Genomic DNA, 21,637 nt, shown 5'->3' with positions numbered 1-21,637 from the left:
CGCAGTCCTTTTTTTGCTATTGCCGCATCACTTTTTTGCTATTGCCGCATCATTTTTTTGCTATTGCCGCATCATTTTTTGCAAACTGCAATGAAAAGATCGCCGCACCCCGCCGGACGCGCATTACGAACGCAACGAAAATTTGTCGCACTAGCCTGGTCGCGCGTTACGCCGCACCCCCCTGCGTTACGCGTTACGCGGCAACAATATATTATATTGCCAGTACGGTAGTACAGCCCCCCCCCCCCGAATTTGGGTTGCCTTTTTGCTTTGGTTCTTAATTCATGGTGTCACGCGATTCATTGATTGGTGTTGTGAATAGCACCGTTCTCAAGAATCTTACGACTCTCTGGTCCAGACTCGAGAATCCTCTACAGTACATGTAGTGGCCAGGGAGTAGTACAATACCATTGGTATTGTACTACTCCCTGGCAGTGGCTCTACACCGAACCCCCTCCCCCCCCCCCCCCCCGCCCTTCACGACTCGGTGCACGCACACCACTGCAAACCGGGCACGAGTTGCGAGCTTCATCACGATATCAGTTCATGTGGTGCAAAGAACTATGAAAACGAGGATCTGAAGAGCCAGGTGCAGGGTCTCCTACATTAAAATTTGTGTAATTTGATGGGTGTCTTACTGAAGTTGTGACTGAACAGTGAACAATCCTTGAAAGCTAACAGCGCAGACAGATGACTAAGAACAGTGAACAATCCTTGAAAGCTAACAGCGCAGACAGATGACTAAGAACAGTGAACAATCCTTGAAAGCTAACAGCGCAGACAGATGACTAAGAACAGTGAACAATCCTTGAAAGCTAACAGCGCAGACAGATGACTAAGAACAGTGAACAATCCTTGAAAGCTAACAGCGCAGACAGATGACTAAGAACAGTGAACAATCCTTGAAAGCTAACAGCGCAGACAGATGACTAAGAACAGTGAACAATCCTTGAAAGCTAACAGCGCAGACAGATGACTAAGAACAGTGAACAATCCTTGAAAGCTAACAGCGCAGACAGATGACTAAGAACAGTGAACAATCCTTGAAAGCTAACAGCGCAGACAGATGACTAAGAACAGAAAACCGTTGCAAACAAGCACATGCACCGCATACACATGATTACAATGTGATGTACAGTCCATTCATTTGAAACTGGCAGTAAAAAAACTGTTGCAAGTCCCCCAAGTACAAATCATAGAAAGAGCTAAACAAGAACAAAATAATGTGCTCACCCTCCTAAAGGATCACCGTGAGCCGGTAGACAAAAACAACAACAACAATGCAGTGGAATTATGGGCAAAGGTGTTCTGCAAGTGGTTTGAAATGCCTCAAAATGAGAACAGTGTACTAGAGTAAAAAAAGAGACCAGGAAGCTGGTCCACTAGATATATGGCCAGTGCGTCAAACTAAACGTGCATCAACCACATCATCATTGTCCATGTCCAAGTCAGCTGGACTTTCACTCAAATCAATCTTGTCACCATCAAACACTAATGTGACGTTCGCAGGAGCATTGCCCGACTTCTCGCAATACAGCGCCAATAGATCAGCGAGCCGCTGACTTTTGCCGATGCAAAGAACATAAGACTTGGCCTTGTCTTGAACTTTCAGTGAGATCATGTTGCGCTCCCGAGTGCCATCCTGCACGATGGTGTCCTCGCTGCTAACACTACAGTCTACAGTGCAACAAGACACAACACTCAGTCAACAGTACAACAAGACACAACACTCAGTCAACAGTACAACAAGACCCAGAACACTACTGTTAGCAAGCAAACAACATGAGAATCGCATTTTACTTGCTTTGGCAGATAAACAGAGAATCTCATCATACATGGCATGCACCTATTAATTTTGTGTTCAAGCCCTGAAAACTACCACCAGGAACAGGGCATAATGGCTGCTAGTCCAGCAAAGAATTACTTTAGACAAGAAGCCAGCTATTATAAATAATGCTATACCGTACCAGCGTACACGGCTGACGCGTACTAGTAACTTGTTTGCTAATAGACCACTTACACAACGTGCAAACACATCCAAGCGTGCGACTGGAAACGATACGATAAAAGTGAGTTTGCAAGTTGTATGAATGGGGTTTTTATGTCGTGTGAATGGCATATACATGTATACGGATCAGCAGCTAAACTGTAAAACAGATGGGTATCCAGATCACCCATAGTATTTCTTTGGAGAAATAAATGCAATCAATCTAGGATACTCGTTTGACTGTTTGTTTTTTTCCACCTGGCAAACTGGCGAGTCACTGAGCAAGTCAAAGTGCTATCTACCACCACAGACTTGAGAAAGCATACCTAATATGTCTGTTAGCAGGACACCGGCTTGCTGTAATGTATGTTCCGGTGACAGGGTGTCATCCCCCTTCCACAGTGTAACGAGATGTGGCGCTAGGCTATGGTTCTGAGCAAACTGATTCACCAACTCTGCCACACGTGCAGTCTGCAAATCACAGAAGAAACAACACAGACAGACACACATTCAAGGTCCAGCCCGCCCAACGATGTAACAGCACAACATTGAGGTCTTCCCAGAGTGCTTAGCATAGCCAGTCTCTGGATTAAGTTCAATTACACTGCTACAAAGGCAAAGGTACCAAGCAAAGTAAGCCAGACATCAAAGCAGGTACTATCCCGAATTCATAAAACAAGAGAAAACTGCAATATCTCTTGCCGGATTCTGGGCATAGCTTTACTTCTAATCACCTATTTTTCACAATCTTGGGCATACTGGAAAGCTCTCCGCAAGCAAAGTAGACGAAACTCCCAGTGGCGGATCCAGGGGGGGGGGGGGGGGGGGGGAAGGGCCAGGGGGCCTGCCCCCCCCTTTGAAAATTTCGACCTTGGTCTAGGATTACAGTAGACTGTAGAATGAGCGCTCGAAATGACTTGGCGTGTCAAGTGGGTCACGCGTGCTGGGTACTTATACACGTGTCCGGTGTCACGCACTAGCGCTATATACATGTAGCTATAGCCAGCGCGCTGTGTACAACTACTGTACGCACTGCCACCTGAGGACACAGCCGCACTTCAATCAAACATGTGAAAAACGTGCCAAAAATGCAGGGCCTGGTACAAAGTGCAGCTAGTGCAGCGATCATGTTGGACTGAAGTCCTGCACGGTGCACGGTGCTGTCGACTTCGTCCTTCCTTTTTCTTTTTACTTGTCAGAAACTAAACGCTCTCTCTACTTCGCTTGTAGCCAACGGGTTACCTTCAGATATGCGATGAAGAGGAAAGGGTATGACATCAGGTCATTCTTCAGTGCACCGGTAGATCAGAGGGCTCGCGTTGAAGAGCCGTCCAAAGGTCCGTCGCAGCCACTGCCGAGTGGAAATGTTCCTGCACTTGTGACATTACCCGAACCCGCTCCTGAATGTGAAGTCATTTCAAGTCATTCCTCCTGTGACAGTTCTCTGCCTGGATCTCCGGTTTCGCACGCCAAGCCCACTGAGAGTAGCACCGTTCCAGCGACGGAAAGATCTCAGCCATAACATACAAATACCTGCTAGTAGAGTAGTGTCGCCCTAATGCCTGAGTTACACCACAGCTTGACAACACTTCCAGTGCAGTTTGAAAATGTCGTGAGAATGGAATACAGCAGCCCTTCACAACTTCAGGACTTTGTTGTTGTTGTCGTTTTGTTTTGTTTGGGGGGGGGGGGGGGGGACGGATACCTTGGGCCCCCTCTTCAGCCAAATCCTGGATCCGCCACTGACTCCATCTGAGCACTGCAGACAACGCTGCGAGCAAATTCTCTCTTTGTCAGCCATCCCACTGTTCCTCATTGCGAGAATTTCATTTTTTTCCTCTGGCTTTTTATTATGTTGCCCGCGCACTCCCAGCATGCTGGGAAGAATCAGCATGCTAGTCAAGGGGAAATCCGTTACTCAAGGTCAGTCACTGAGAAAAGATCAGATTTTGCCGCAATATACCCAGAATGCTACGTCACAGTGCTTTTAAAAGCGATTATTGCAATCGAAAGCTGAGCTCTTTGGCTTCTTCATAGGTACTGTAATTTCATAAATTTTCGGTGTACTTTTATTTTCGGTACTTTCGGTGCATCTGTTTCACACCTAAATTTTCAATACACCGAACAAATACTAACACACATAATCCAATAGGGGACTGCTTCTCTGTACCGAAAATTTCTGTTCACCTAATCAGGCCTTTTGCCCTCATACCGAAAATATTGAGCACCGAAAATTTCTGAAATTAGAGTACTTTAATTGTGGAATTGCACCAAGATTAGAATGAGGTATGAATGTTTGAGTGCATGTATATCCATCGTCAGCTAGCGGTCTATATTCAGATGCACAGACACTAAAGGGCTAAAGCTGGCTCGCTAGTATACATAGTATCGCAAATGCAGAGGCTTCCTTGAAGGGAGGTTGTACAGTGTACTGCACGTGATCTGTTGTAGAGCAGTGCACACAGTGAGACATGCCCAGGCGTATAAGGTTGAAGAATGCACCACTATCTCACCCACCTTCTTCAGACTGATCCTATTCACGACGCCCTTATGCCGAATCTTGACCAACAAGTCATTCTCCACCACAGGAACAGCAGTGGGTATCATAGTGTCCGGAAGAACTTCGCCTACAACTGGTGCTGAGCGGCGCAATGCACCTAATGTATCGTTGAGATTCCTAGCCAAGCACAGAGCGGATAAATAGAATGGAAACTATTATAAAGACAACCAGCCACAGCCAACACATTCATAGCACAAGCCAACAAACAGACAAGCAGACAGAAAACTCGCACCATAGCAATTCCACACAATTGAGGAAAGTGGAACTCGTCGCTGATATCACCTTTGATGAGTTGTGGAGGCTGCGATCTGCGGCTGCAGATTTGCATTGCACAAGCAATGCCTGTGAGGCCGTGACAACAATCTTTATCATGCAATGACATCAAAGACGACGTAAATGACTAATGGCGCTTTCGGACCTTATGTGGTAAAGTTGAACACTCGGGTTTGTATACTCTTGATAAGTAAGGAAAATGATGAGTAAGGAAAATAAGTACATGTACCGTATTTCTAAGGTCACAGCTGTACACACTTCCATGAAAACAAACAGGCCCAAACACTCCACATTAGTTAGAACTTTTCATACAAAAAGATACCAACAGGAAAAACATAGTTTGCCTCCAAGATGGAACTCTGAGCTATAGACCTTATGCAATACACGTCACAGGCTGCAATCTCCATAGTAACGGTGCCCCGCTGAGCTCATCATGAGGGCCTGAGTGGCAAAAAACTTCATGAGAAATGTTTCTACTGTTCAGGGGCACACTTTAGCGATGAATGCGGCCAGTACCGAGATTTAGAAATTTTTGAACTTGAGAAGCAGCTGCTGATCTGATTATTATTATGAGGGAGGAGGCATTTTTTGTTTCGTTGTGGAAGAGTCATTCCTTCTGCAGTTTTGCTAGTACGATGGTCAAAAGTTGTTGTGCTGTTGGCTGCAGTAACCGGTCTAAGGTTGGTTCGGTTGTCAGTTTCTACCGCTTTCCGGCAGACCCTGTGAAACAGAAGAAGTGGACTGTAGCTGTTCGTCGTGACAAGTGGTCACCAAATCAAAACACTTGGCTGTGCTCTGCACATTTTGTTGGTGGAAAGAAGAGTGATGACCCTCTCTCTCTCCAGATTATTTGCCGTCAGTTTTTTCATTTGTACAGAGTCCTGTGAAACGGAAACAGAAGGAGCAACTAGAAGCGTACGAGCGGAGATCGAAGCGTGTACGGCCAGGCCCGGTGTTCGATACCGGTGCAGATACGCCTCCACCGAGCGTGGTGAGTTCGTACTACACTGTATACTAGCAAGAGTAGATAAACAAGAGTGTGCAACTGCCTGCACAACCTCTATGCTGTGCTGCGACGGCAGAACTTCACATCACGTGACATGGTTCAAAAGGTTATGCTGGCAAACAGTGCAAAGTGACCACAAGAGAGTTGTACCCAAAGCTGGGCTGCGTACAACCCAGTATCTATCATGCACTAGAGTGCACGGGTTCATCACGTGATGTGAAGTTCTGCCGTCGCAGACCCCATAGCTGGAGTTGCACACTCTTGTTTATCTACTCTTGATACTAGTCTAATGGAACTGCAAGTCTGTTTGCCGACAAGGCTGTCGAGATTCAAATCTGTATCCTCACGATGGCCTGTACTGTGGCCAATAAGAGAGTAGAGTGATTAAGGAGGTTGTTGTTTCAAATCTTTATTCTCACGATGGCCTGTGTGTAGATTGCTGACACTATTGTGGAGATCCCTGTGGAGAGCAGCGATGATACTCCTCCACCGAGCGTGGTGAGTACTAATGCAACTGCAAATTTGCCGACAAGGCTGTCGAAATTCAAATCTTTATCCTCACGATGGCCTGTACTGTGGCTAATAAGAGATAATAGAATGAGATTTACATCACATGGAGGGTTTGGAATGCTTGAGTTATTTTTGTTGTTATTGTTGTTGTTTTGTAGATTGCTGACAAACCTGTGGAGATCCCTGTGGAGAGCAGCGATAGGACCGACTCAGCTAGTCCAGACACCGGTAGTAAATGCTGTCATCACGAGTCAGAATTCGATAATTTGAAATGTGAGAACTTGCTGCTGAGAGAGGAGGTGAAGAAATTAAGGGCCCAAAACTCAACTCTCCGTGGTGGAGCAGCACTTTCTGAGAACGATCTGATATGACGACAAGGTGAAGCTCTACACCGGATTGCCAACGTACGCTGTGCTCATCACTGTTTTTGAGTTTGTTTCCAGCGACGTTGAGCGTCACCACCGCTCGGCAACCTCATTGTTCACGCAGTTCTTGATGACGCTAATGAAGCTCCGCCTGAACGTAAATGATTCTGACCTTGGGTATCGTTTTGGTGTGGCCCAGAGTACCGTGTCGAGGTATGTGCTGAAGTGGGTGAACATTATGTATGTGCGTATGGAGCCACTTGTAAGATGGCCAGATCCGGGTGATCTAGGCAAGACAATGCCGCCAGAGTTCGCCAAGAATTTCAAGAAGTGTGTGTGTGCATCATCGACTGCTTCGAAGTATTCTGCCAGCGTCCCTCTGATCTGATGGTGAGAGCGCAGTCATACTCACATTATAAATCGCACAACACGATCAAGTTCCTCATTGCCATTACACCGCAAGGTGTAATATCGTTCATCTCACAAGCCTGGGGTGGGAGGACATCGGATAAGCACATCACCGAGAATTGTGGCTTTCTGGAGAAACTCCTCCCGGGTGACCAGGTACTGGCAGATAGGGGCTTCACTGTACAAGACAGCGTAGGTCTGTACTGTGCTGAGCTTGTGATCCCACCATTCACGAGAGGGAAGAGCCAGTTGTCTCGAATTGAAATTGACAAAGCGAGACAGCTCTCCTGAGTCCGGATTCATGTTGAGCGTGTGATTGGTGTGCTACGCAACAAGTATACACTGTTGCAATCCACATTGCCGATCAACCTCCTCATGCGTGACAGCGGTGATCCAAACATTGCTGTCATTGACAAGATTGCCACTGTGTGCTGCGCGTTGTGCAATTGCTGTGAGTCAGTCGTGCCTTTGGCTTAGCAGGGATGTATCCTTAGCTCTGAGACAAAGCCAGAGCTGGATGTGTATAGTAGTGCTTGCTCCATCTCCAGACAGCTAGCTGTTTCGACCCCGTGAGGGCTCATCATACTAACCTTTTTGCATCAAACTTCATGTCAAAGTCCTTCATAAAATCCCCATCTCTCTCTCTCTCTTTCTAATTTTGCATGCTTCACCCTTCACCCTTCACTTCCTTTCTTGGTCTTTCAGTGATGGCTTGGACAATTCACTTGTCCAGGCGATAAGGCAGTCTCTCTCTCTCTCTCTCTCTCTCTCTCTCTCTCTCTCTCTCTCTCTCTCTCTCTCTCTCTCTCTCTCTCTCTCTCTCTCTTATCTTTGCATGCTTTACCCTGACTCACATGTACTATTTCTTTCCTTTATTGGTCATGCAGTGATAGCTTGGACAATTCATTCGTCCAGGCAATAATGCAGCCTCTCTCTCGCTCTCTTTGAGAATGCGTGAGTATGCGGTAGAGTACGCATATGAGACCAGAAGTGTGCACATGCGTACATGCCAGAAGTGGGTGCTGTAACGGAACGCGACTCCAACTGCACAACGACCCAACCCCAACCAGGCACAACCACAGCCAATCCAGTGGAATACAGGGATACAGATAATAATTATAGCATTACCAAATTATAGTACAACGAACGTTGCAGTCCAAGAGAAATCTGAAGAAGATCGAAAGGAACTCGCGAACTACTACCTCGAGCCCGGAACATTTGCATCTCTGGAACTAACTCAGGTCCACGTGCTCATGCACGAGGTCACAGGAAACATGCATAAGACAGTTGGACAAAGCAGCAAGTACTATGGCTGTACTAAAGAAATAAAGACGTCATATGTAGAACCAGCAGCAGAATGATCCGCACATAGCACGTACAGTAGCATACAGCTCGCAAGCATCAGCATGACTCATGAGTCAGACACACAGCTAAGCATGCACACGCTAACTCTTGATGCAAGACACAAAGGCCAAGGGAACAAGCACCAATGCAATACAACAGAAACATGTAAGCACACCAACATGGTGAAGATAGCTAACCCAATGCTAAATAAATAACATTGTCATAAAGCCATAGTTCCAGTTCAGTGCACAGCACCATAAATAAGTACATCACAATGTGATATGAAAATAACTCTGTGTTACCCCGGCTCGGCATGAGCAATATTATTCAAGATGCAGGGTTAACGTTCTTGGGTGCTTTCTTGGCATCCTTCTCGGCCTTCCTTGTTTTGCGGCAAGTGGGGCAGTACCATTTGCGCTTCGGTATTCCCTTCATCCGCAAGCAGACGACATGGAATGTCTCGACAGGGCACTCAACACTACCACACGTCACCGTCTCTGAATCTTTCACTTGGTTGCAGAAGCAATGCCCAGTCTGAGGCACGTGCTGGCCTGCATGTTCACTTGATGCTGCATGTCCTGCGGCGATTTCAAAGCCTTTGCTGAAGAACTTGCCAACTAACTCTGGCAGCACAGCCAGTTTGAAAAAGTCAGAGACTTTAGAAATGGCACCAGAAATGAAATCAGTATCCGGCAAGATGCGAGAAATGACAAGATCCGTATGAGAATACACAATGAAATCGCAATACGCAGCTTGGCACAGAAACATTTGAGCCTGCACTTGATAATAGTATGCATGATCTTTCTTCAAAAAGAAAGAACCATCAGCATTTCGACCAAGGCAGAAGCCCGACTTCTCGGTTGCATCGTCGAAGGAACTGTTACAGCAGCTGTAGGGACACTTAACCTCCACTACACCGTTGCCACAGCAAGCACAAGACACAACACCATCTGGGCTGGCACCAAGGTAAGGATAGTCGCTACGGACCACAAGACCACTGTCACAAAGCTGAAATGCCTTATGCTTCTTGATCACATGTACCTTGTAGGCATCCCTGGCAATTTGCTCATGTTCACATCCACACGTTGTTGCTTTGGATGTAAACTTCATACTCTGTGGGTAGCAAATTGCCTTCACCAGTGATACAGAAGGTTGATGGGCGTCACTGTGGGAAGCGGCTTTAAACTTTGAGGCAGTGATGCGACCCGCACGGCACATAAACCACAAGTCTGACTTTGCTTGCTCGCGCGTTGCTCGTTTCATTGCCATGCACTCATCTGGTGTCACAGAAATTGTCGAGAACACTGCATCACATCGGTCAAGCAAGTCACTGTAATTGGCTGAGACCATCGACTCCTCATACAAGTTGGACAGTGGTGCAGGAATATCAGATGGTAGCTTTGAAACATAAACATATGCATCTGCGTAACTTGGCACGATGGACAGCAGGGCTGGCATTGCCACCTCGGACAATTTGCTGTAAAATCCATCCAGTTCTGACGTTGTTGGTGCACTGGCCGAAATAACAGGAGGAGATGTTGGGCTGGGTAAAGCAGCAGACGACTTGGATGTCTTTGACTTCTTGCTGGGGGAGGTGAAATCCATATAAGCTATTCTCTTGTAGTCAACTGACTTTATGGACGGTGGCAACCACACACATCCCTTTGATGTGCAGGCGTTGTCAGACACAAATTTAGTGTGCGATTCCAAGGCAAACAATAAAGCAGCGATGTGGGCGCATGCTTCACCCAGCCCCGCTTTGCAGGTGCAGTGGGCGCAAATAATAGTGCCATTGTGTTCTGCAGCTATCCACGGTGTGAGAGGGTCGCTGCTGACTGACTGGGAGTGTCTCACCTTTGCTTTCACAACTCTCTTTTCATGATCCGATGTCGCCTCGTACGCACTCACATCTCCCAGCCACCCTGCCACCAAGAACTTGTGACCGTCGAGACTTTTATATGCCTTCAGTTCTTCCTTCGTTACCGGGCTAGGGGCTGTAATTAAGTAATTGTACAAGTCCGGATATTCGACTAGAGGCAGCAAGTCTGACAAATGATCGCCTTGATGGCCACTGATGCAGTACGGGTCTTTCGCTCCCTTCGCGATCAAATTTAGCTTTTCGTCGTACCTTTTCTTTGCAGCCTCATCCAACTTCTTGTACTCTGATGAAAACTCCACTACCTCGCTTTGCTCGCCATCCATTACTAACTGCTGCCTTCTTCTTCTCGTCTTGAATCTCTTCCGCCCAAACTCAGTGGTTTGACCGTTTGTACTTTCAAACTCAAAACTCTCAGCTGCTCTCTTTTGCCACTCAGTGACTCTGCAGCCCCCTTGGCCGCGCGATCCGTGACGTCATTGGATATGGTCTATACCCCAGTGTGGCTCTGAGCTATACCCCAGTGTGGCTCTGAGCTATACCCCAGTGTGGCTCTGAGCTATACCCCAGTGTGGCTCTGAGCTATACCCCAGTGTGGCTCTGAGCTATACCCCAGTGTGGCTCTGAGCTATACCCCAGTGTGGCTCTGAGCTATACCCCAGTGTGGCTCTGAGCTATACCCCAGTGTGGCTCTGAGCTATACAGGCTATAAGGTACTATACTGTGCAGTTCGGTTTGTCTTCCAAAAGCCAGGCGTACAATGCGGCTGCTGAATACATTTCATTCAAGAAACCATTGAAATAATTTTATTGTGAGCTTATGAATGACACTGACAAAGTGAAATCTACATAGTTAGACTTGCCATCCATAGCAATGGTAAGCAGTACTTGCCATCCATAGCAATGGTAAGCAGTACTTGCCATCCATAGCAATGGTAAGCAGTACTTGCCATCCATAGCAATGGTAAGCAGTACTTGCCATCCATAGCAATGGTAAGCAGTACTTGCCATCCATAGCAATGGTAAGCAGTACTTGCCATCCATAGCAATGGTAAGCAGTACTTGCCATCCATAGCAATGGTAAGCAGTACTTGCCATCCATAGCAGTGGTAAGCAGTACTTGCCATCCATAGCAATGGTAAGCAGTACTTGCCATCCATAGCAATGGTAAGCAGTACTTGCCATCCATAGCAATGGTAAGCAGTACTTGCCATCCATAGCAATGGTAAGCAGTACTTGCCATCCATAGCAGTGGTAAGCAGTACTTGCCATCCATAGCAGTGGTAAGCAGTACTTGCCATCCATAGCAATGGTAAGCAGTACTTCAGTATGACGTACACAACTTGCAATGACTTGCTACTGTAAGTACTAGTTAACGCATTCGCCGGAGTATAGTGTGTACTTTAGATGTACTATTTCAGGCCCCAAATCGCAGGTACGCACTATGCTCCGAATACGAAAAAAGCATGTACATCGAAATGTAGTGAAATGCATCAAATTGTTGCAAAATTTGCCACCTCACACCCTGCGCAAGCTATATGTGTGCATGTCTACTGCCAGCTACACTGCTAATGGCAATGCATGATCAGCACGAGACCCCATCGGTAGCACATGCACTATACAAACGTATTCATTGATAATTTTGTGATAAATTCTGACAATGGTCCGCACTATACTACTGTCTTAATGATCGATGATGCTGTCAAATCTAGGCTGCGTATTAAGCCCGATTCACAATACAACTTTCTGCGACGCGACACGCGATTTGCGACAGTTGCGACAAGAAACTGCCTGTCGCGAGCTGTCGCAGAAGTTGAAGAAAGTTCAACTTTTGCGACATGCGACACGCGACATACACAAATGGTGTACAGTTTCGACCCTGGGTGCACGTGCAGTGGACATGCATAGTACTACTTGTGCATGAGGATGTCGCAAACATGAAGAATATTGTGAACCGTGTGTCGCTGTCGCAGCTCGGCGCATGTGTCGCTTGTCGCGTCGCAGAAAGTTGTATTGTGAATCGGCCTTTATACTCCGGATATATGTAGGACTCAGTAGCCCAGCAATCCTCTATATGTGGTTATTGCTCTATATATGGTCAAATTGTACAAAGGTCGCTATACATGGTCACTCTATAGGTGGTCATATGCAATGTGTCTTGTCTATATATGGGCACAATAACATTGCAGACAGCACACACATGCACCTGTAGGAGTTGCATTTCCAGCTACTACACACCCCATGGCCACTCTAGATGTGGTCAATTGCTAACTGAAATCGTACTAGTACATTGTATGTGGTCACAACTCAGAACATAATTATAATCATTGCTGCGTGGGGTAACGATACACACACATACACACACACGCCCGCACGCACGGACACACACACACACAATGTACCTCTCCTCGACGTGAACATTCTCAGTCGCATTAACGTGCTCCGCAATTTCCCCCTCACCCCACTTGGGTTCTGTGCTTTGACCAAACACACTGTAGTTATTTCCTAAAAGGAAATCCAAAATGACTCCGCATTTCTATCTTTAGTTTTGAAGCACTTCGTATGGACTTTCCAACTCTAATAACCTGCGCTTCTTCTTCCACCTTCAAACTACATTATACGAACAGATCAACCTAAAATATTATAGCAAAATATAGCAGGGGATAATAGAATAACTGCTTCAATTTCACAAGCTACAAGTAAAGCAAGCTCAGACAACAAGAAAGAAAATCAGTCAAACTGTAAACAACAACAAATCAAAAAGACTGCGGCTTTCATGACGTTCATACCAGCGAGCCCTATGTAGGGATCATAGGTTCATACTGCAGCACCATCTGTGACATTGTCTTGGCGATGGCAACAAGAAAGAAAATCAGTGGAACTGAAAACAACAACAAATCAAAAAGCCTGCGCATTTTATGGTGACCGAGTTCATACCAGGGAGCCCTATATATATATGGCCTATGTAGGAGGCAGGGATCCCTGGTTCATACTGCAGCACCATCTGTGAAAGCAAGGCTTCATTGTATTCCATCTGTGGCCATGTACAGCGGTGCACCATGTCGCCTGTACACTGTACAGAGATATAGTGACCATAGTGACCATATATAGAGCTGTGACCATATATAGAGACGTGACCATATACTGAGTGTAACATATACCTTGAATTGCCAAAGCGTTGCTCAAAAAAGAGGGGTGCGCATTACACTCAGGTACACGTTATACTCTGGCAAATACGGTAATTGCAGGAGCATTCACTCCGAAGCTTTCGATCGTCCAAATTCTACACACATGTCTCCAAGTCTACTTGAGTAACACAACATCCCAAGCAACAGAGGCAGTCCCCTGACTGCAACTCAACCATGATGTTTGACTGGGTGTTGACATAACATTATGCTATTTTAAAGGCAGTTCTTCATTCAACACATGGATCGCTCTTTCGGTGAGCCTGAAACGTGTGGAACATGTTTCCCCATCAAGTAAGACCAATCGCCTGAATAAACTTGTAGTCCTGAGGATTATCCTCCAGAACATGAAGCAGAAGAGCTAGCTCATCATCATCATCATCATCATCATCATCATCATCATCATCATCATCATCATCATCATCATCACCTCTTTCTGGTGAGAGGTTTCCTCTTCGGTCAACGAACCGCCGAGAGGATGCGCGCCTGGACATAGCCGCTCGAGGGTTTTGGACCCGTGGGGAGGAAGCTTTTTTTGATGTAAGGGTATTTTGCCCAGATGCTCCTTCCTACGGGTCCAGAACCCTTCCTGCATTGTACCAGCAGCACGAGCGGCGTAAGTGGAACGAATATGGGCCAAGAGTCACAAATGTAGAAAGAGCCGCTTTCACACCTCTCGTGTTCTCTGTGCATGGTGGTTGTGGGAGGCTGTGCAATGTGTTCCTCAAGAGACTGTGCCAGATGCAGGCCGAGTCATCGGGATCTCACTATTCCCAGGTCATTGGTTTACTCCGCTGTCGGCTGTCTTTTGCTTTGCTGCGTGCTGCTGTGTTGTGCATACGTGGGGCTCGGTCACGGTACCACCATCCGGCGAGATGTTTTCATGATGTCTCGATTGCCGTGGCCGAGTCAGGTCTAGTTTGTTAAGTATCGTGCTGTGTCCTGACTGTGCATGTGGGATTGGTATGGCGCTTACCCTTTTGTTGCTGTTTTGTTGCTTTCATGCCTTTAAGCATGTAATTGTGTTCAATTGTTGTATTTCATGGAAAAACGATCTTTGCGTTGGATTCATTTAAACTATTATTTGTGTAGGGTTCCACTCCTTCATCTTGGGAAATTGTGTTTTGTTTGCCCAAAGAAGTGGCTTCATCATCATCATCATCATCATCATCATTCAAATCAGTGAAATCACCATCATCAAAGGTGAGGAGAAGAAACAACAAGTCATTATTTTTTCTTCTCCATTACGCATTTGATTTCCTTCGAACCTCTTCAATCGATCAAGGATATCAATCAAGCATGTACTTCCGTTTTTTCGGCATTTGCAATTTGATTGCAAAATTCGTACTGCTAAACCTCTCTATTTCTTCTTTTGTGGTGGTTACTTAAAATTAGTCCACCACATAAAGAAGGTGATATACCCCAACTCCTCTTGTGTATGCATGCCGTGCTGAAGAGAATGCATGATACCCCCATGTTTGGTTGTTCTGTATTACCGAGTTAAATGACTCTGAGATACGGGCACCGTTCGGTCACCGTGGCGTATGGATCACGCCTCACAAAAAGGTTCTACTGTACACGTACTGACTAGGATGTGCAATTTCATCGGGGAGTCGGGGAATGACCAGCTACACACTGCACTGGCGAGAGCAACGCACTCCCTGCTTCTATAACAGTACTACATGCATTGAATGGATGCATTTACCTCATTGCACAAGAGTGTGTGGACGCCGACCTGGCATATGCCGCGGAATCAAACTCAGGGGGTGGTGTTGGTGAACGCCGTTCCGTCCTAATGCAAGCACACGCAAATACTGAAACCAGTTAATACGATCTGACAATAACTGAAAGCAGTACACCAGATAGAAAAACAAACATTGACTAGTGGAACACCGCCGAGAAGCGCAAACAGCTTCAGTTAGGGCAAACAACCCAATAGCAGACACCCTTAGCAAAAAACGTTACTAGTATTTGTGTCAGTATTACCGTAAGGGAAAAATACCGAGATTTGGGTTGGACCTTTAGCAAGATGCACGCTATATTTAGTCTCTGCTGTCGCCGCCATGAGAATACAGTGAAACCTGTCTAAGGCGACCCCTCAAGGTCAAGGGACGAGAAAAAGTGGTCGCCGTGGCCAGGTGGTCTTCTTATCCAGGTTCAGTGGGTCACGTGACCATATCCACATGTGATACATTTTTGATCAGTGCATCACAGTGCACACACCTATGCTACTCTAGCACGACTCATGTGCCTGGGATCCTCAGACCTGTCAAATGTCGTGCATGTACCATGTACATCTACACTTCCTGCACTGATGTGTAGATCTACCATGCCTGGTGCACCATGCAATGCATACATTTACATGACTACCACTGTGCAAAGTGGGGCCGTGGGTGGGTGGTCGTCGGTCGCGTTGAGCGAGTGGTCGCCTTACCCGAGGTGTTTTGAATGTGAATGCGTCCGTGACAAGGAAAAGTGGTCGTCATGGTCGAGTGGTCGCCATTACAGGTTTTATTGTAGCTTATATTTCGTGCGGTACAACCATTTATGGCTCCATATACATGATATACGCGATAGGCGGTGAAATGGGTACGCACTACGCAATATTCGGCCAAAAACGTACCGTCTGTCAAAACGATAAATCAGCCCCCATAACGGTTTTATGCTGCAGCGTCACCGCTATGTGGGTGATCAAGGTACGAGTACCGTAAAAAAATAGCGTTACTGTTGTTTGCTAAGAGTGTCTACTAGCGATGTTCTGCTCTACATTACGTGAACACTCTTTGCGTTCCCGCAACGTATAAGAAATCACATGGAATGTGAACTGGGAATTTCCCAGTACAAACTTGGCAGCTTTCTCGTCAATTTGAAGATACACACCAGGTCCATGCAAATTTTCTTTGCGTGTGGCACAACGTAGAGAACCTCATCTCCGCGTAGAAATCTGGACCCCAAATCTGCGAAGCTGTAGACCCCATACGGAATGAATGGGATTTGCTGCTCGCCAATACCACCGTGGGCAAGAACGTTTAAAACAATTAAGACTGACTGCAAATGAAACCACAAGCATACATGCATCACATACATTCGGCCAAGCAGAGTGCTCCTCTGACATAATTTCGAACATACTGCTTAATTTAGAAGTTCCACCCGGACCGATTTCGAAAGATCCTGGTCCCACATCTCTCCGACAAAGCGCTCTACTTTAAAGTAGAGATATTTCTATTTGAACATGTGAGACTCGGGGGGGGGGGGGGGGGGGGGGGTGACGTCATACAGCCGCACCACACCCCCTGCTACATCAGCTCGTGCAGGTAGGTCAAAAAGAGGGTCGTGAAGGCAATAGAACCATGCTATTTCAACTGATTTGGTGACTGAAAATAGGCAAGATGAGCTATCCTAAAGATAGTATCTCCATGTGGGAGTGAGGAAGGACCCATGTCTGACCTTCATGTGAGATTTTCATTTTTCACCGGACTGCCCCTTTGGTTAGAAGTCCCACGAAATCCTCTTACCGTATTTCCCCGGGGTATTAACAGCATCGGGGTCTAAGCTGCACCCCGCCTTTTTCGTGCCCAAAATTCGTATTGTTGTTGACATTCGGCGTGTAAGCCGCATGTCAGACATTTTTGGCCATTCAAAAGGGTATCGGCACATACAAGATGTTATCAACAGTTGAGAAGCATGACCGAAGTTCTAGCAAAAGTTGCCTAGCTTGTCCTTCACTCAGAATTGATATGTAGAACACGTAGAAGCGTTGTGCTAGTGCAATGATGAATTGCAGTGCATGAAAAGTAGTCGCATTACACCATACATGCATTGTACGCTTGGAGTGCTGTAGCGCTGGTCGATTCGCATCCAGCATTCGGAGTCTAAGGGCATGTTCGTTTGGTAGGATCGGGATCCCGATCCACCGGATCCACTGGATTCGCACCCTTTCGATTGGTCGAACCTGGATCCGGATCCTTCGGATTTGGATCCGGTCAACACACCTCTGGGAGCAGGGTTGACCGGATCCAACGTATCCAAATGTGACCTTTGTGCGTATATGGCGGGTAAAAATCATTTTTGTACACATTGTGATACGCACACGTGGATGGAGATAGAGCTTGTTGACTTTTTGTACGACGGAGGCGATGAGTACGACGTTCACCCTTTTGGGGTGATTTGTGAGCGCCATTGTCAACATGGCAACAGTCAAGGTCCAATGTAAAGTGTTCAGTTGAATCTGAAGGATCCGATGGATCTGAGATCTGGATCCTGATCCCGATCCTTACCAATCGAACATGCCCGCAATCACAGGGCCGATTTTTGAGTTATTTACGCGCTTCGAAGTGTGGCTAACGCACCGGAAAATATGGTACATAGGAAATGTGTGGGATTCCTGCTGATAATTCGAAGTTGGCAAGGCGCAAAGCTAAATTTAATGCACACTGTACTGGCTAGGTCAGTGTCCGTGAAATCGGTCTCCATGATGCATAGTGCAACTCTGCGTGGCAATGAGAGCATTTGATATACGCTATCCCCGGGGAAAATCGCGAAAGAAAAGCCCAAAATTCGTGGCACAACTTGCAGTCAATATTGGCACAATTTGCGGCAAAATTGCGGGGAATTTGCGACCATTTTTGGTGAACTTGCAAGTGGATTTGCCAATCGACCGGTTTGCCTGCCAGAAAACTACTACTGCTACTCACATGTACAGACTCGGGAGAGAGAAGACCTCCTTCATGTGATGCAGGCACAGTCTTTCGATGTTTTTATGCATAAAAACTTCAAAAACAACGGAAAATTTGCAGAAATCGCGGATTTAAAAATAACCGTCAAAATCGTAGAAAAATTCGCATCCGCGAAATTGCGATTTTCCCCAGGGACAGCATACAGTAATACAACTAACCTTGGGCTTAGGTTTATACAGGCGGAATAAAAATTGAACCCAAAACGAGGCGAAGCCGAGATTTGTGTGATAGGTTATACAGGTCCTCCCTCGTTATAACGAGTCCGGTTAGTACATAACCCCGTTAGTAAATAGAAATCTGAAATCCCCTGGCGAAACGTGGTCTATGCAACTGTTGACAGGTCCGGTTACAACATAATTCATTAGTACATAAAATTCGTTATAACGACCCTTTCCCAGGTCCCTGGCGTGCCAAACCCTCAGTATAAGATAATATTGATCATGCAGGACCAAGACCAAAACACATAGGATAAAGCAGAACGGCACAACGTATTATTATCTATGTATTCGTAGATATGTACGATCTTTTTCATCCAAGGAAGAGCTATGTTGGAGATTTTCAATTATCTTATAACGAGTTGAAGCGTCGCTCATTTATGTTGTATCGAGGGGAGCCCAGGCAAATGCAAATTACTGCCTATTTCACCTTTAGATGCAAGTCCTGTTACAAGATAACTATTTTGATGGCCCAGAGATTATCTACTAATGAGGGAGGACCTGTATTCCACGTATAAACCTAAGGGTAGTCTGTAGTACATTTATTCCCGTACCTATGCGAAAGACGTTACTTTAGTAGCGTCTAGCGCCAAGAGTACATAACCCCCCCCCCAGAAGGTGCACCTCCGATCCAGCTCTGCAGAGGGTCTTGGTCGAGCGGAATCGGATCTTCTGATGTCATGCGTACACTCCACACCAGCGTAAGGCCGATCTCGAGGCAGGGCACCATTGTTTTTGATCCGAGAGTACCCGCTACTCCCCGGGTTCCCCTCAGATGTGTACAGTATGATGACGCAAAGATCCGATTCCGCTCGACCAAGACCCTATGCAGAGCTGGATCAGGCGTTGCACACTCTGGGGGGTTATGTACTCTTGCTGGCGCTAGCCACAGTCCACAGCACTTTACTTCGGTATGTGTTGGTGTGTTTGGTGGGGGCCGTCATCACGTGACGCGCCATGCCTGGCGCGCTATCCCACACATGTCCCGTACCATATCGTCAAAGACAGCTGACCACCATATTCACATAGGGCTTTCAACGGCAGGATCATAACGTGAAGCAACTTGGTAGAATGTGTATGTATGCAAAGTGTATCGAGGGAATGCAAGAAGGGCGATAGTGCGGGTTCGAATCCCATGTTATGTCTGCGTGGAAAGATCAAAAAGAGGAAATAAACTAGGACCCTAGCGTAATATACATACTTGGTAGAATGTACCTGTCAGGGAGTTTGAGTTTTGAGTTATGTACATGTATGACTGTATCTGTCTTTATGGGCTTAAGTTTCTTTTTCCAACCAGAAAAAGGAACGAGAGGGTTTGAAAACCCAGAGTCCTTACTATGCTTTGTTTTTACCTAGCCAGGTCATCATACAAGAATACGTCCCGATAGTCGTATTGCAAAGACGTTTCTATCATTTCGAATAACTCGCATGACCTAGGTAAAAACAAACCATAGCGAGGGTTCTGGGCTTTCAAGCCCTCACGTACCAGCCTCCATTCAGCTCCTAAGAAAGGAGTTTACATTCGGATTTATATTCATAAACTTGAACTCTCTGTGGAGTTCAATGGGAGTTTGTCTGAAAGGGTGGCATAAAAGGATGGTAAAACTGTGTGTATAATGTGTTGTGGGTACATGTTTGGACAATTAGAATGTCCGGATGATTAGAGAGTATTTCGCCATTTTGATTTGGGGTTCGATTTATCAGGATTTCACCTGTATTGATTTGGGGTTCGATTTATCAGGATTTCACCTGTATTGATTTCGTAGCCAAGAATGTTGTGTACGGTGTGATTTCTACATGGGATGACTAGGATCGATTAGCATCTCACCTCATATGAGTATCCCGCTTCGATGACGAGGCAATGCCAGTAACCTCCTCCTCGTCCTCTACTACACTTTGGTATGGAGCAAACGCAGTATCATCATCGGTAAGTGCAGTGATGCTGAACTTTGCCTTTTTTCTACTTCCATGGGCATAATATTCTCTGTGTTCATGCTCTTCTTCTAGAGGTCGAATTCCGTCCATTTCCTTTAGTCTCCGTAAAGCATCCTCAGTAGACGAGGCAGCAGAAGAATGTACACCACTAAATAGAGCAGTTTGGTAACCAGATGAAGAGACATCGCCTTTTTGTTGCGACGAGGCCTCCTGAGAACTACAAGCCTCATTACTGCTGCAAGTACTTGAAGCGCTGCGATTGAGACGCATGCCTCGACGAATCGGACGCCGACTGGCTACTGGAAGCGTGGCTACGGGCTGCTCCCGCACATTTTCCGAGCTTTCCAGAGACGGAGAAGACATGTCTCATAAAAGCACCAGATCCAATTGAAGATAAAAATGAAGACAAAAGAGGTATTACAGAACCGATCGTGAGCACCGCCAAGTAACACTACTATTATAGTACTAATAAGAGAGTACTCCCTGCTAACATTCAGTTCTGACTCCTGAGTGAGTCTACAGGTAGTTCTGGGATGGAACACACACCTTTTTAGTTTTTACTTTGACAATGTTCGTTACTGAACATGAAGCTGGCTCTCTGAACACATGCACACACCTTCACAAGACTTCGAAAAATCTATGCTGAGTCTACAAAAAAAATGTAGTCGGCGGTTTTTTGTTTGTTTTCCTGAATATCCGGTGCAGCGGTGATCATAATAAAATCGTGCGATGCATCGAGCATCAAAATAATTCAAAGCCAAAACTTTCTCCCGCTGCCTCAACCAGCGCTTTCTGGCTGTTTCTCTGCTCCTGATGGCTGTATCGAAACATGGGTGGTGGCAAATGAGAGCCAGTTTATCATAGATGAACATTGACCAGAAAGTTTGGTGCGTATAATTTAATTCTCCCTGCCACGTTGGTATAACTAGTGGTGGGTGCTTTGCCATTTTGTGTAAAATGTGTAAAATGAGCCCCTGAATGGACGAGGAGGGCAGTGAATTGCTTCCGCAGGGCCTTTGGACGACGTCAGGCCGTCTTGCCATCACTAGAGACAGTAATGAAGAACAGTAGGTCACGGAATACACTCTGTGAGAACGAAAACATCGCTGCGATGCTATACTATCTATCCAATTCCATCGTATAACACAGCCACTAGTTACAAATACAAAAACACGGCTTTCGCAGCATACAATGCAGTTCACTCCTCTGTTGACAGATTAATTTTCATCCACTAGCAA

At 46.1% G+C, this 21,637-nt stretch overlaps 1 protein-coding gene and 1 long non-coding RNA gene across 2 annotated transcripts; one reads left to right on the top strand and one right to left on the bottom strand.

Moving 5' to 3' along the window:
- Positions 1-664: 664 nt before the first annotated feature.
- On the bottom strand, positions 665-20,998 carry LOC135823117 (NFATC2-interacting protein-like). The gene is made up of 5 exons (XM_065335963.1): positions 20,293-20,998; positions 15,219-15,305; positions 4,505-4,664; positions 2,314-2,458; positions 665-1,677 (listed from the first exon to the last, which is right to left on the bottom strand). The coding sequence occupies exons 1-5, from the start codon at positions 20,760-20,762 to the stop codon at positions 1,403-1,405; spliced, it is 1,137 nt and encodes a 378-aa protein (XP_065192035.1). The 5' UTR covers positions 20,763-20,998; the 3' UTR covers positions 665-1,402.
- LOC135823127 (uncharacterized) lies at positions 5,677-6,650 on the top strand. The gene is made up of 3 exons (XR_010554614.1): positions 5,677-5,811; positions 6,262-6,324; positions 6,495-6,650. It is a non-coding gene; the product is annotated as an uncharacterized LOC135823127 (long non-coding RNA).
- Positions 20,999-21,637: the final 639 nt, after the last annotated feature.

The sequence above is a fragment of the Sycon ciliatum genome, chromosome 1, assembly GCF_964019385.1.
Source record: "Sycon ciliatum chromosome 1, ocSycCili1.1, whole genome shotgun sequence".
In the NCBI taxonomy this organism is placed as follows: domain Eukaryota; kingdom Metazoa; phylum Porifera; class Calcarea; order Leucosolenida; family Sycettidae; genus Sycon; species Sycon ciliatum.
Note: the sequence above shows the minus strand (reverse complement) of the source record. Positions and strands in the feature narration are given on the sequence as shown.

What these genes read in the sequence shown, in the direction of transcription:
- LOC135823117 (XM_065335963.1), bottom strand. Translation starts at nt 20,762, where the DNA reads ATGTCTTCTCCGTCTCTGGAAAGCTCGGAAAATGTGCGGGAGCAGCCC. An exon ending in AAGCGGGATACTCATATGAG is followed by an intron (nt 15,306 to 20,292) that starts GTGAGATGCTAA and finishes TGCTTGCATTAG; the next exon opens with GACGGAACGGCGTTCACCAA. An exon ending in CCTGCTAACAGACATATTAG is followed by an intron (nt 1,678 to 2,313) that starts GTATGCTTTCTC and finishes GTTGCACTGTAG; the next exon opens with ACTGTAGTGTTAGCAGCGAG.